This window comes from Pelodiscus sinensis, chromosome 6 (assembly GCF_052426305.1).
Source record: "Pelodiscus sinensis isolate ZL-2025 chromosome 6, ASM5242630v1, whole genome shotgun sequence".
In the NCBI taxonomy this organism is placed as follows: domain Eukaryota; kingdom Metazoa; phylum Chordata; order Testudines; family Trionychidae; genus Pelodiscus; species Pelodiscus sinensis.
Genome location: NC_143057.1, coordinates 113,199,478 through 113,215,309, shown reverse-complemented (window position 1 = coordinate 113,215,309; position 15,832 = coordinate 113,199,478). Strand labels below are relative to the sequence as shown.

Genomic DNA, 15,832 nt, shown 5'->3' with positions numbered 1-15,832 from the left:
TACATCAACCTCCCATTAGAAGTATCATTTATCTCTCTTAAGAAAACAGTGGGCCAAATTTGCTCTCAGCAGCTCCACTGTTGTAAATCAGGAGCAATTCCACATATATGAAAGGAGGTAATTCATATTTACAGCAGTGGAGTTGAGAGAAGAATCTGATCCAGTCCCATATTATTTTTGCCTTGGGACGAGATTTATACTTGTCCAAATACCATAGATTGCGGAGGATATCTGATAAGGAAGACCTGCTGGAAACTAACAGAAACTCTAGGTTAAATCTCAAGTTATTCTGATATACTCCAAGTTTGAAACCAACAAATGAAGGTATACAGTGGGCAAAGAAACTACTACCAGCACATTCTGTACAAGTTTCCGGTCCATACCTCCCACTGCTACTTTATTTACTGCAGCTGGCCAAAGTTTTATAGCCTGTTTCATGTATTAAAATTCAAATGTGGAAAACATTACCAGTATCCTCCTCTTTTTTTTAAAATTCCCCCTTCAACTTCCTTTTTAGAGTGGAATGTATCAAATGGTCAAAGGCTAACTTAAGACTGACTCTATTCAAAAACTATTTCCTTTGTTCTTATGTTTTTACTTCAAAATTCATACCAGTTTTCCAAAAGAAATTACCAGGCTTGACTCTTTCACACAAGTTACAGTTTCAGACAGTGACTAATAAACTTTGTGAACTGGCAGACTTATTTTTCCCTCCCAGAAAGTTAAATGTGGAGACAGAAATTTGTCCTTCTTGTTTTTAGAACTAGCCATGTTGTCAGAGTGGCATAACTTTCATTTGAGTTGCCCGGTTCAAGGTATGTGGATTATGAGTTTACTCATTGTTCATCAATTTCAGAAAAGCAGGAAGCAGAAGCATGTCTTCAATAGTAGAAATGACAAAGTACCATGCAGCATTTTTTAATCAACTCAGATTTTGGAAGAATGCCTACCCTTCCAAAAACAGATACATAAAAGAAGAAATTCAAGGGTCAGATATTTCTTAAAAGCTATATGAACAATTGAATTGTTTGCTATTCTTTTTGTCTGAATCTAACTTCACCTACATCTGGTATTTAAGAGACGACTGCATATTTATAGAACCGTCTCTGAAGTGATGCCCTGGGTGCATGTTGCAACAGTTTAACATATGCAAAGTGAACAAAGCTACAAAAATTAAACCCTTTTTTCTTGATTGAGAGCAGATACGCAGAAACAGTTGTAAGTCACAGATCTGGCTTATAATAAAGCCAGATTTTTTCATTAAAAGAAGTATTGTTTAAACATTTGTGGGGGAAATAGCATTCTACAAACTAAAAATCTTACATTATATGTATCCCAAGTGTATTTAACAAATTACCTGAGGCTAAGCTAAATTGCAACCTAGAATTTCCTTTTGTGAATTCCCAGCAACTGCCACAGAGAGCAAAACAATGTCTGGGTTCATGCTATTTTTACAGGGGAACGGGAAGAAAGGTGGATTTAACTGGGATGCTAAAAAGGCATCTTTTTACCTTTTGGAGCCTTGCTGGCAAACTATTTTAAGTCATCAATTTTTAAAAATCTATAAATGGCACTGGCCCAATTGTGGCTTTTAAGAGTGTTTCACACATGACAGCTACATTTAACTTTCATTTTAGGAGGGGGCAGAGCCAGCCACCAGACTGACCACTGCCAGGAGAAACATACTTTAAATATAGATCAAAAGAGAACCATTAACAATACTAAATAGCAATAAATTACATGAATACAGAACATTTCATCCCAAGCTGTTTATAAACACCAGTACTGATTTGAACTTACTACATTTTACTCAATGTACTGTTCTATAATCCCCTGAACACTCCATCCTGGCATTTGTTTGGTCAATTCTATAAGGAGAAAACCTTTCTCATCCAAAAAAAGCCACGGGACTGTTAAATTCCACATGGATGACAGGCTTAGTTTTTAAGGTCTCACACAGTAAAGTGTCATAAGACTAAATAAATAACTGCCTTCAAAGGATCATAGCAAGAGTTAACTCTCCCAGGATATCTGACATATCACTAGATCATCCTCCCGCTATCTTTTACAGTAGGTCATAGTGTCATTTGCTACAGAATTACTAGCAAAGTTACTACCCTTTACAGTGAGAACTTCTGTGTTGATTTCACAGGAAAATGAGAATTGCCCTAGTGGATTAGAACATAATGGTTCATTCAGTCCAATACTCTGACAATGGCAAGTGTCTTGTTAATAACAGAAAATTTAGAGCTATGGTGTCCAACCAGTTCTGAAGCAGCAGCCACTATAAGGAACTAGCGACTCTCAATGGGCCAAAAAGCCTTGTGGACACAACAAGGTTAAGGGAAGATACAAAAAACTTTGGAATGAAAAATGATGGACTGTCTACAGAAGAAATGTTTCCCTAAACTGCGTCAGTGGCTGGCTTATGCCCTGTGACATAAGAGTTCATATTTTTCTAAATATTGTATGAATATTATCTAAAGCAATTGTGGATGTTCTATTTATCTGTGTAATCTCCATGCCTATTCTGAATGCTACTAAGCAGTTGGCTTCCATTTCATCTTGTAGCAATGAATGTCATAGGTTAATTGTCAATTATTTTAATTTTAGTTTTATTGAATATTCCTTTCTTTAATTACAAGAAAGGATGAACAGGACTACTATATTGTTTACTATCCATTATTTTGTATACTCTAGGCTCCCCTCTCTTATATGTCCTTTCTAAGGAAAACCACTGTGATAGATTCAGTCTCTCCTCATATAAAGTCTTTCTATGCTTCTGAGCATTTTTGAAGCTTTGAATCTCCTCTAGTTCTACTATATCCTTTTTGAGACAGAATAATCAAAAGAGAACACAACATGCCAGATGAAAACATATAAATAACTTATTTAATGACATAACATTTTCAATATTCGTTTATATCACATTCCTTTTGCCATCTTAACATTTGGTTTGCTTTTTTTGACTACTGCTGCACACGGAGCTGAGATTTTCATTCAATTGTTGACAGTGATGGCCAATCCTTCTTCCTGAATGGTTACAGTTAACTGAGAATTAGCAATGCATATGAATACTTCAAATGATTCTTTCTAATATGAAATACCTAATGCTTATCAACACTGAATTTCATGTGTCATCATGTTGCCCATCAATCCAGCTTGGTTAGATGGCCATGAGGTTCCTTACATTTTTCTATTATCCTAACATAAATCTTTTGAATCTTTTGCAAACTACATCTGTCCCTTTTCCAGATTAGAGATGTGAAATATTACTCCTAAAATGGAATGTTGGGGAACTTTAAACATTAGCCTTTAATAATGTCAAAGCTGGCCATTTAACCCTACTCCTCATTTTGCTGTCTTTTATCCAGTTTTGAATCTATGCGTTCCTTATATGACACTACTTAATTTCTTTAATAGCTTCTTGTGAAGAATTTGTTTGGTTTCTTGTAGAGCCAAATACCTCCACCAGAACAGATAACATAAGATGACACTGTCTTCAACAAACAAAACAAAACAAGCTATAACAGGAAAATGAGGATCTAATTCTGAAACACTAATGCTGAGTTGTATTTATTCATGCAAGTAACTATATTGTGAGATCAATCATGTGAAAAAGTACTAAGACACGTAGAATGAGAGCCTCGGTAAGTCGGACAATAGTGACTACCCAAGTATAGAAAAAGCCTGATACTCTTAATGTGGAGTAATTAACCTAATGTGAAAGATAAGTCACAAGTGATCATATATGATCCCAATTTACAAAAAGCATGTGAGCACATACTTAAGAATGTACTTAATTCTCGTTGCTTAAGGGTTTTCTTAAGAATGGATTGTAGCCACTTATGTTGCTAGATATATGGGCATATCCTAAATAAGGCACAGGTATGGATTTAGGCAGTAGAGCAAAAGACTATAGGTCTCAAGCCTGTAAAACAATAGTTTAACCAAAGTAATGAAGACTTAAAGATGGGGCATAACTAACTAACTAACTAACTCATAAATGACCCTATAAAACAAAAGGTCACAAAACATAAACTGGTGTTGTCAGTGTTGCTAAACTGTTTCATAGGTAGCCACAAGAAGCCAGTTTATACTAGCTTTAGATATTTTAAATTGGGAACATCAGCAGATGTCTGACCATAAGAATGCTATAACTGTCATATGCTCTAATAAGCTTGAAGTAAAAGGCCTAGCAACCTATGGAAGAAGGGCATGGCAACGATAAGTGGGAGAGGAAATACAAGTAAGAAAAATGGACCGAAACCCCTACTGAATATACATTAAGCATAGCAGGGTGCATTATAACACATTATAAAAGCTGTATCATGACCTACTTGCCCTGAGGAGAGGCCAAGAAGAATCCACTGGTGATGATGAAGAGGATGAGGATAATTATGACTAATACTTTGGGTTTCTCTACAGGGGATGGAATGAGTAAAGAAATGCTAGATGTTCCATTGTGTTCTTTCTTCTTCACCAGACTGCAGTGTGTAGTCTTGTTTGGTTGGTAAATAAAAGTAATTATTATATAAAAAGCACTAGGATGTCCCTGTTGTGCTCTCTGGGGTCCCCCTATTACTGATAACATCTCTGCTGCTGTTGATCTTTGGGGCTGAACCATCACAAATTAAAACAGGTGCAAACCCTTCCATTCGGATGGGCAATTAGTTAAGAAACTCATAAATATGCACTCCTGAACTGGGGCCTGTAATTGCAGCCAAATTCCCAGGAGGATAGATCTTCATTGGAAATTTCAGACTAAAGATAGGGTATTTTTTAAAAGGAATAGGAAAATAAGAAGGAAAGAGAGATTCCAGATCTTCTGCAGGTTCCTAAAAAATGCAGTGCATTTATACAAACTCAATTGAAATAGAAAGACAAAGAGCAGTAAATGAAAAAACCCAGAAGATTCCTCTCCCATATACTTTTTTTGGCATATGGATAAGGGAGAAAGATGGTATACTATTTATATGCTCATCACCCAACTGAATCTCTCAAACAATCCAAGCTATTTTAGAAAGGACTTTTAAGGAAGCTGGATGCTAGAGTATAGGAGCTTTTTGTCAATGGCAGCCTCACATTAATCAGTTGTAAAACATATAAAAGAATGGAGTTTTTACTGTCATGAGCAAATTGTACAGAATAAACATACTATGTGCTCCAACCATATGCAGTATACTTACAAACATATTTTAGTAGTAGCAAAACCTTACACAAATTAAGTTAATACTTTTGCCATAAAAATTAAAATATCTGCAACATTAGCACAAATAGAAAGGTTCAACATCATTAAAAAGCCTGCAAACCAGATCAGAAATTCTAATTACTGTTTTTAAACCTGGACTGTCATTTAATCTTCATAGCTTACCATTAGTGAATGTCTATTGGCTGAAAGAAGGCCTGTCCCATATCCTGACCCAAGACCTCCCATTGCTCCATTGTGAGAAGGCCCTATTAATCCATGCATGTCGCTATGACTACCAGGCATGGCTGTTGAAGGCCCCACTGCGTGATTCCGAAGAACATGAATAGCATCGTCCAGTCTTTCCAAACGGTCTTCAATTCGGCTTTGCTGTTTGTTTATGAAAAACAAATCAAGAGAACCATCAGCAAATGTGAAGGGCCATTTAACATTTGAGACAAAACACACACAGATTAGGTATGCCACATACTGTACTTCTAGTTGATGTATGCGTGGGGGGGGGGGGGGAGAAAGGGGGATGAGGGGTGTAACTGAAAACAGTTCCTTTATTTTTTCCCCTTTTTAGCAAAAGTGATATTTTTCTTGGGAAAGTAATTAAGCTCTCTCTAATTCCCTAGAATGCTAGTTTAAGACAAGCACAACTTTCATTTTCATGGGCAAAACAGGTTCAATGATTCCTCATGAACATAATCATTACTGTACATATGTTGCCCTCTGTAATTTTTGAAAACTTTTAATGTTATCTCAAGCAAAAAGAAGAATATACATCTAACTTATTTCAGTCTCTGACAGGGCCTATTTTCCTTGTATAATCAAAAAATTACCAAAAATTAGAAAGAACTTAAGGCCATATAAACCCTTTCTCCACAATGACAGAAATACTCCCTGTAACTGTATCCTAAAACTACTTTAAAAGGATTGCTGGTAGACTATCAATAAATACACCTCCTTACAGGTTGAGAGATCTGTACCCTATACAAGACGTGAAAAAAATTACAAAAAAGAGATGCACTGAACTGTTGGTTCTGACAGCATTTCTTCAATTTTCCTTGTTTGTTCTAGTGTAACTTGCACCTCTCTAAAACAAAAGCTTACATTCAAAATTCCTTCCAGGAAACGGAGCTGCCCAGGCTATCTACTAGAATTGTCCCTACATTTGAACCATTAAAAGTAGAAGTACTGACTTTCAAGAAGTCTGACTGCAGTTTTACTGGACTCCTTCCAGTTTTTCTTTCTTTTTTTTTTTTAAAAAAAAAAAAAAGGGCCATGTTGCTGGCAAATATAGGAAGAGGAGAAGCAATGGACTCAGAAATGATGCATTGCATTTATGCTGCATAGTGTCCTTCATCCAAACAGTCCATAATATTTTATATCAGGGTTCTGGAACCAAAGGCTTGCCTGGATCTGGTACCCAAGGCTCAGGGCTCCCCTGCTGTCTCCCGTGGGGCTGGAGCCTACAAAATCTACTAGACTGGGTTCCCCAGGCTCTGGTGTGTGAGGGTACTGTGGAGAGTGGGTCAGTGGCTCCCGACCCAAAAAAGGTTCCCCACCGCTGTTTTATAAAGTGTTATTATCTTAATTTCACAGGTGGAGAAACTGAGGCACACATGGTGAACTTTTGAGCCAAGACAAGTCAATGACACAGTTAAGGACAGAACTAAAAGCCTCTCTACTTTGCTCTGGTCTAACTACTAGGTCAAACTGTTTCCATTGGCATATGTCATATCTGATAAGTAAATGCCTAAAATTTCTTGTTCTTCAACAAGATATTGTAGTGAAAGGTAAAAGGGGTAGGCCCAAATAACGGGGTAACTTTCTCACTACAGAAATAATTCTATACTAATTACATATCTCTGGAGTATTTGGTCTATAAAAACACTGCTACTTTCTATATACATCCAGGGCATGTCTACATAGGAAATTATTTTGAAAAAAATTGAAATAGCATATCCCCATTACAGGCTCCATTAATGTGGATGTGCAACCTTGACTTAAAGGTCTAGGAAGAACTGGGGAGTAATTAGTTCAAATTACTACGGGGAGTAGTTATTTCAAAACAGTGACACCAGAGAGTCCACACTAACATTATTTTCAAAATATCTATTTCAAAATTAGCATTATTCCCCAAGGAAGCAGTAGTACAGATTTTGAAATAAGCAGCCCATTATTTTGAAATAACAGGATTGTGGACGCTCCACTTAGACATTTATCCTAAGGGGAGTTATTTCGAAATAACTCCCTAGAGTAGACCAGGACCTACATACCACAGCAAGTTGGGATAAGCTATAAACTATCCAACAATGAATCATGACACAAGTATCTGTACTGAGTCAGTTACTGCAGTCCTTGCTAATTCCTGACTTAGGGAAAATTCTCACTCAAGTCAGATGGACTTGTCCGTGATTCAGTATTGCATGATTATTTAGGTTGTCATCAGAAAGGCTCTGCTTTTTTATTCTGAGGCATATTTGATCTTTATCATTACAGATATAGCAACCAAAAAGTGGTTGGTGTCTACAGAAATATGTGACCACTCCTTCCTGACTATCTAAACAACAAACAGAAAAAAATGGGATAAAGGATTTAAACTTAAAAAACCTTTGTCCGTGTGTCCCTATCATGTTTCCAGCCAGCCTCCAGCTAATCTTTACATATAAAACATCTTATTCGTTTATTTATTTTCTCCCATGCTAGCCATAACTCTCACCTCAATTGTTGCCAATTTATCCACCATATTAAGCCTACAATAGTTTGAAACATAGCAAATAGAATCCAAAATCATTATTTAGTCTTCTGCTGTACTTTCCTTCCCTAAATAAAAGTATTCACACTCATAATGCAAACACCTATCCTAGCAACCACTTACTTTTCTCTGTTATCCCTTCAAGCAAACTTTCCTGGCTGAAAATAAATTAATCCTTTTTTGCAATTAACTTTCTTCATTTTTATGTTCAAACATGACATTCTAGTCAGTGACAGATGCTATCAAAATATCACAAATCAAAGGATTGGGTCCCCATGTTACTAAATTAGTGATGATCATATAGTGTAAAAACCGAAGGGGACAGTAATCACTAACAAAATGCAAAACTGTGAGAAGTATGGATGAGAAATGGAAAGAACAGCATGGAAAATACTGCGGCAGAGGAGGTCTCTAATCAAAACATACCAAAGAGTGTAAGGGACCTTCATAATTGGGAGATGATGATGCTTGCCCTCCATTTCTAGACCAAACAGCTGTGCCTGCTAATAGTAAAATGGGAATTACCATTAGAACTATGCAAACAAAAATGTCTTTCAAACTTTCTGGACCATTTTATAGACATGTAAATGCTGTTTTCCAGATAGACTATAGGGCAGACATATGGACAATTTCCAAAATATACATGGATGAAAAAAAGGTATTTTTGTAGAGAAGCACGTAGACGCAGTCCACAAAATTGCCCCAGGCTGCTTCCCAACAGAGGTTTTCATTGATTCAACAGCTGTACCTAAGAGAGGCTATAGCAGAGGGAAATATCTCACTGGTAAAAGGAGAAGTAGCATTTTCAGAAGTGCTAAGAGGGAATTGCTAGACTTCTATATAAATCCAGCATGTACTGGTCCATTATCCTAGCTGTGATTCAAGACATACTCGATGCCACAGAATAAATAATTCAATCAGCAAAGTAATGAATTGGGGTTTTTTTTTTAAATAAAAGAAACAGGATTTAAAAAATGTACTGTGTGAATATCTAACTCAAAATTAAATTACAACTTGTCATTCTATTGATGCTCTCATTTAACTGTTAAGATTTATACTTTCCTAAGGTAGATGATTTGGTTTTGCACAAAACTTAAAAGTAGCTAACAGCAAAGACTTTGATTTATATTAGTTAACACCTATTGAACCAAATGTGTTTTTGCTGAAGATTTAAGCATGAAATATATAAAGTCTCAATTTTTGCAATATCTTTTTTTTCAAAGGGACACACCAGACTTGAGGACAGAAATAGGGTATGTCTACACTAGAAAGTTAGTTCGAACTAACGGACGTTAGTTCGAACTAACTTTCCTATGCGCTACACTAGCGCTCCGCTAGTTCGAATTTGAATCGAACTAGCGGAGCGCTTAGTTCGAACTAGGTAAACCTCATTTTACGAGGACTAACGCCTAGTTCGAACTAGCTAGTTCGAACTAAGGGCTGTGTAGCCCTTTAGTTCGAACTAGTGGGAGGCTAGCCCTCCCCAGGTTTCCCTGGTGGCCACTCTGGCCAACACCAGGGAAACTCTATGCCCCCCTCCCGGCCCCGGACCCCTTAAAGGGGCACGGGCTGGCTACGGTGCCCGTGCCAGGTGCAAGCCTGCCAGCACCCAGCTAGCAGACCCTGCACCTGGCACGGCACAGAGCCACCCACCCGATGCCCCCCAGCCCACCCCCTCTTGCCGGGACCAGGCTGGCGGCTCCCGGGAGCTTGCCCTGGACCGCAAGAGGCGGGCACCTTCCTGGGCTAGTGCGGACATCGTGGACCTTGTCCACGATCTCCGCACTAGGCACAGGAAAGTGGCCGGCTAGGGCAGGAGAGCTGCCAGCCTGGCCACCCAGGACCAGGTGTGCATGAAAATCAAGGGGGTCCACTGAGACCCCCGACACTGAGCCCTGAGCTTACAATGGCCGTCCTGGGTCAGACCAAAGGTCCATCTAGCCCAGTAGCCTGTCTGCCCACAGCGGCCAACCCTAGGGACCCTGGAGGGGATGGACCGAAGACAATGACCAAGCCATTTGTCTCGTGCCATCCCTCTCCAGCCTTCCACAAACTTTGGGTAGGGACACCACTCCTACCCCCTGGCTAATAGGACTCCATGGACCCAACCTCCATGACTTGATCTCACTTCCCTTTAAACTCTGTTCTAGTTGTAGCCTTCACAGCCTCCTGCAGCAAGGAGTTCCACAGGTTAACTATTTGCTTTGTCAAGAAGAACAACTTTCTCTTACTAGTTTCAAGCCTGATACCCATTCCTTTCCTTTGGTGTCCTCTAGTCCTTCTTTATGGGATCTCAGGAAGAACTTTTCTGAATGCACCCTCTCCACCCAACCCCTGTTTTTACAGACCTCTATCCTGTCCCCCCTCCGTCTCCTCTTTTCTAAGCTGAACAGTCCCAGTCTCTGTAGCCTCTCTTCATCTGGGACCTGTTCCCAACCCCTGATCATGTTAGTTGCCCTCCCCTCTCCCAGCCTTTCTCTTCCCCTCTCCCACCTCCTTTTCCCAGTCTCCCCCAGTTTTTTTCAATAAAGACAGAGTCAATGTTGGAAGAAACGTTATCTTTATTTTGTACATCAAGAAGAAGGGGGGCTAGGGAAGGGCAAGTGGAAGGAGGTGAGGGAGGAATGGGGTACGAGCCCCCGATGGGGAGGACTGGGCTGGCTCTGCGGGCTTCTGGGGGTGGAAGCTCTCCTGCAGCCCCCCAATTACTCCCTCTCCCCAGATGGCAGCCTGCGGCAAGTGCAGCCGGGCTGATGGCCGAGTGGTGTGATGTGCCCAGTGTGGGCACTCAGGGCACTCCAAGCCAGAACTTCTTTGCAAGCGGGGCACCCCTTAGAACTGTGTGTCCGGGGTGGGGGTCGGGACCCTTTAAGCGCAGCCCTCGGCTAGCCTGAGACAGTATCTCCATGCTCTAAGTCCTCCTTTTATGCCCTGCCGGCACTGCTTCCGGCCATCCTTAAGCCCTGTTCAGAGTCCACTCAATGTGGACTTACTAGTTCGAACTAGCAAAACGCTAGTTCGAACTAGTTTTTAGTTCTAGATGCGTTAGTTCGAACTAGCTTAGTTCGAATTAACTAATTCGAACTAAGTTAGTTCGAACTAGCGCTGTAGTGTAGACGTACCCATACTGATTCAAATTCCTACCCCAGCAGGCTGTGCTTAAGGCACTACAATCAGATCATTTGTACTGTTAGTTCTTTGTCTGAAACATATTATCTTTTGAACGATCTTATGAAACAAGCCTGGGAATTCAAGATGGAGCCATTAGGGTTTTAATCTTAAAAATGAAGTTAAGTGGCATTTTTTGGCTTTAGAAGCACAGGCCAAGATTGATTTCATGGCTTTTTCCATTGTTCTCTCTAACCTTTTCCATCCATGTGTGGAATAAATTTTTGTGTGTACCGAGGCATGTGTGAATGTGCATCACCAGTAAAAACAAAAAACCTAGCTGTAGGCTCTCTGCTAATTAGCTGGATGCCATTTGAATCACTCCTGAGTGGTTGCACAAGGACAAGCTTACAGGGAACAATGGCCTTTTCTAGACTGTCAGCCTACCAACTGACAAAATGTTGTTAATATCTAAAACATTCAGTACCAAATTTTGGTCTCCTTAGACTTTCACTGTCTCTACACCTTCTGTTTTTGCCACATCACTGAATAAGACAATGAAGGACAATCAGGACTTCGATATTGTTTCTGACAAGCCCACTATATCCTGAAGCATAAGCAGATCCATTCTCCTTTGAATTCATGCCACTTATTTGTATTGACTTTGATCCTTGGATCTCTCTGTTTATCAAATACAATTTTTGAAAAGAAATTCAACCTATATTGCCTAACTTTGCTTTCCTCTACTTCAATTCAAATACGTTCTTTATAGTAACAGATGGAACTGATGGCAAAGTCTCTTAAGAAATGTATCACATAGTGATAACGTGCTGTCTAGGGACAGGGACGATTCAGATAAATAAGGACTGCCCGTTGTCCTTCTAAACCAGTGTTTCTCAAAGTGGACCGTGAAACCACTTTGCGAAACCTGCTAACTGGCTGTTCCGGTGTGTTTATTTACTGGCTTTGCAGCCACAGAGCCTTGCAACTCCCATTGGCTCTGGTATGCCATTTGCAGCCAAGGGGAGCTGGGGTAGTGGCAGCCGGCAAAGAATATTTCCTGTGGCTTTCCTTGGCTGCAAATGTCAAACTGGAGACAGTGAGAGCTGTGAGGCTCTGTGGCTGTGGAGCAGATAAATAAACACATCGGAATGGCCAGTTAGCAGATTTATCAGAGTGGTTTTGCAGACCACTTTGAGAAATGCTGTCCTAAACCTTTCATTGGGTCTCAAACCAGGGTGGGGCGGGGAGTGGCTAGTTCAGCTGGTCAAGGGGCTAACCAATCCCCAAAGTAGGCCTGGTGTTGGAGAAAAGCAGCAGCTTTTATGTTCCTCATGCATTTTAGGGGGATATATTTGATTAAAAACACCTCAACCACCAAATCTCATGTGGCAGGTGTTCTTGAGGGAGGGCTTCCTACCCCTCTCCAGTAGAACTCGTCTCTTTAAGAAGAAGCTTGGGAACCTGCTACCTCCTTAGCCTGCCTTCAGGTGTTGGCTGGCCAGCTCACTCTTTACTCCCATTAACTGGTCACTAGAATCTTGTCCCTTCAAAAAGTACTTTGGGGTTCATGCCTGCAAGACAGCTGAAGCACCATGAAACCTCAGAGCATAAAAGATCTATCCCTCTCTCCAGAATTGCTAATCTCCTAGAACTTGAGGGGCAGACCAGGAATAAATAATACTGTGCTAGACTCAGGAGTATAAAATATGGTACCTTTTAAAATGTCTAAGTGAGATTGACAGGACCCACTATATGGGGAGCAGGATGCCAGGTTACCCACTGAAACAGATCCAGTGTTGAATCTCCCAAGAAGCTAACATAGTAGTAGGATAGATGAAGAGCCTCCAGATATATGGGCAGAGAGGCTCTTGTGGGAAAGTTTCAAAAGTTCACATAATCTGAATTAGGTCCTGATGAGCATCAGAAATTGTAGATGCTTTTCTGAAGCTAACTGGCTCTGGACCTTTTCTGCTTAGCTCTTCACAAGCACTACTATACACTTCCAAGATTGAAAATTCAGCTACTACGTTTATTTAGAAATAAAACTGTACCACCAAAATCTCTCTCTCTCTCTCTCTCTCTCAGATAAGGACATCCTCAATGTCACAGGGTAATAAAGGAGTTAAGTGTACTGTGGTTCTTTGCACACAACCCTGTTTTATAATCCAAGTTCTGGCAGATACTTTGCTTAGGACCCTGAGGGTATGTCTACATGACAAAGAAAAACCTGCAGCTGGCCCATGGCAGCTGACTTAGACTTTTGGGGCTGTTTCGTCTCTGTGTAGATTTTTGGATTAGGGCTGGAGCCTGAGCCCTGAACCCTCCCTCCACAAAAGGTTTTAGAGCCTGAGCTTCATCTTGAGCCTGGCAGTCTACACAGCAATGAAAGAGCCATTCAGCCAAAGTCTCACGATACCAAGTTGACTGGTACGGGCCGGCTGTGGAATGTTCTTTGATGTGCAGACTGACAGAAAACTCATGGCAAAGAGTTGGAATGACTGAGGGAATGTGTTTCCCCCAAAAGCTATAGAAAGGCTACTGTGTAAATTCTTGGCAACTCCTTTCACAAAGGTCTGTGGGCTAGGAATAAGTCATGTGTATTCCCTCTGACGCAATATTTGGAACATTCTGCACAGGGGCGTGTGGGGGTAGCCTCGGTCCAAAATATGGGTGCCTATTAACACTACTTTTTTGCAGCAGGTAAATGCATCTATTTAAAAGTTATTATAATCTTTTCTTCATGTTGGTCAAAGTGTGTCTTTTATAAAATATTTCCATTCATCTCAGTAAGTACAATAGTTGGGCTCTACGGGTGTTGTAAGAAAATAGCTTGATGCTATTATCTGGATGTAAATCACCCAGTTACAGCAGGAGTTTTTTTAGATACCTCCTACCAGATATATGTTGAAATGTTCAGTAAAATAGAATTGTAACAATACCTGAGAGAGAAGGGGGAGAACCAACAGGAGTTGAAGGATTTGATGAAAAGCTGTTGTTGGTGTGATCTGGAGAATAGATCTTTAAAAGATGATAAAGAATTAATCTAAAGCCATCACAAACTGATGCAGAAAGAAATATGGAATTCTTATGCACTCAGTCCATTTAAATGAAAGCAGGACAGGTTAAAAAGCCTATTACTTTAATCTCAATTATATTTGATAAAGACAAAACTGTACTAGATGCTGGAAGCCAAACAGTAGAATTCTCCTGAGACATCTTTATGGAAACAGACACTTGTTAATTAAGTGATGGTTCTGATTTTCACAGGCTCTTTAGGGTCCATGAAGATGGAGGTGTATATTTTTATTTCACAGATTGCTTTAAGAATGAGCATTGTACAAAGCCTTACAACATTTCTGAAAAATATAATGGTAAAATCAAACCCTTTAGCAGTCCAAATAGAGCAAAGAGAATAAAGGATTGCATCGTGGCACAGTAGGTAATATATAACAGCAAACACCAAAGGCCACTCGTCGATAACTACGATGAGACAAGACCACATGTGCTGCTTAAATGAGTGAGATGTGCCATTTAACTGCTGCTTAGAGTCAGTGGTATGTAGTACATTGAATTTCGCACCATGGTGATTGCCCCTTTTAATCATATATGCCATATATCAGGAACCATTTAAAAGTGGACTCTCTACTATATCTGTCATTCTGGGCAACCTATTGTCTTATTTTTTCATCTTTTTAATGAAACATCTGTAGAATATGAAAAAAAATTAACTCTCATGAGAACTCAGTGGAACCCACTCTGCCCAGAAAATAATTTACATTGGTCCTTATTAGAAAGTCAACAATATGCAATAGTAACTGCACAATGGTATCTGAGGTGCACCAGTATTTCTTTTTTTTCCCAACAGGAAATGTGCCATATACCTCAAAGACCACTGGGAGGCAGCTGCTGGTTAATGCTGGCTTTTTAATGGCGACCACTGTACTGGAATAGATGGAAACTAAGGTGGAAAATATAAAATCTGAAGGCAAAAGAAAATCTAGATGAATCCCGTTTGCAGGTCATTTGATAACACTGAACTAAACCTACCATTGATTTTTAGGCAACCCCCCATCCGTTGTTTTTGAGATGTGTGGGGTGTGAAAGATTGAAGGGCCTGGATCCTAGTAATTAAGTGCCTCTGATCAGTATAAGATTTCCAGTCATTTAGTTTTGTCAGTAACATAATCAATGCAAATTTTTTAAAAAAACATAATTTCAGATAGATCATTACATATTTCAGTTGATAGGAAGGATTTGATCTCAGAGGTCATCAGCTTTGAGTTACTGTTTGCTGTTCATCTTCTTAAAATCCAGGCATCCATTGCTCATTAAAGTTCACACCTCACAATTGGTAAATGTGTAAACCAAAATAAATATTTCCTTACAGAGGCAAGTGCTTTCCCCAATGCATCACCAGTCTGTGAGCTGCCTGCTGCCCCACTTCCTCTGTTTGCTGAAAAACAAAAGATTGAATGTAAAAATCGTCTGAGACAAATCTCAGTTTTCTATTCCTGGTCCACTGACTCATAATTTAATTGCATTATAATGCTAATTACATTACATTAGTCTTTACTTGTCATTAGTTGCTTTGCTAAGGTAGATATAAACATATTCATATTACAGTTTTGGTGATAAAATATAAAGTTAACATCTTTGAGGTTTTAAAAATATATTGTGTATTGCATATGCCTTTGACCATATGCCTTTGTTTTGAAAATGAATGGCTGTGAATGGTAAAAAACAGTCAAAGATATGAAGTTCACAATCAG

The 15,832-nt window shown here is 39.6% G+C and overlaps 1 protein-coding gene across 27 annotated transcripts in view; it reads right to left on the bottom strand.

The window, feature by feature from the left end:
• Window positions 1–15,832, bottom strand: part of TCF4 (transcription factor 4) — a 336,615-nt gene that overhangs the window by 23,065 nt on the left and 297,718 nt on the right. For 21 of the 27 annotated variants that reach the window (XM_014570220.4, XM_075932639.2, XM_014570224.4 and 18 more), the window contains 4 exons: window positions 15,449–15,516; window positions 14,003–14,081; window positions 8,379–8,455; window positions 5,375–5,578 (listed from right to left, as the gene is read on the bottom strand). In XM_014570220.4, the coding sequence (XP_014425706.1) occupies window positions 5,375–5,578; window positions 8,379–8,455; window positions 14,003–14,081; window positions 15,449–15,516 (428 nt within the window). The remainder of the gene's footprint in view (window positions 1–5,374; window positions 5,579–8,378; window positions 8,456–14,002; window positions 14,082–15,448; window positions 15,517–15,832) is intronic. The other 6 variants (XM_025181408.3, XM_025181409.3, XM_025181410.3 and 3 more) reach the window with 2 other exon arrangements.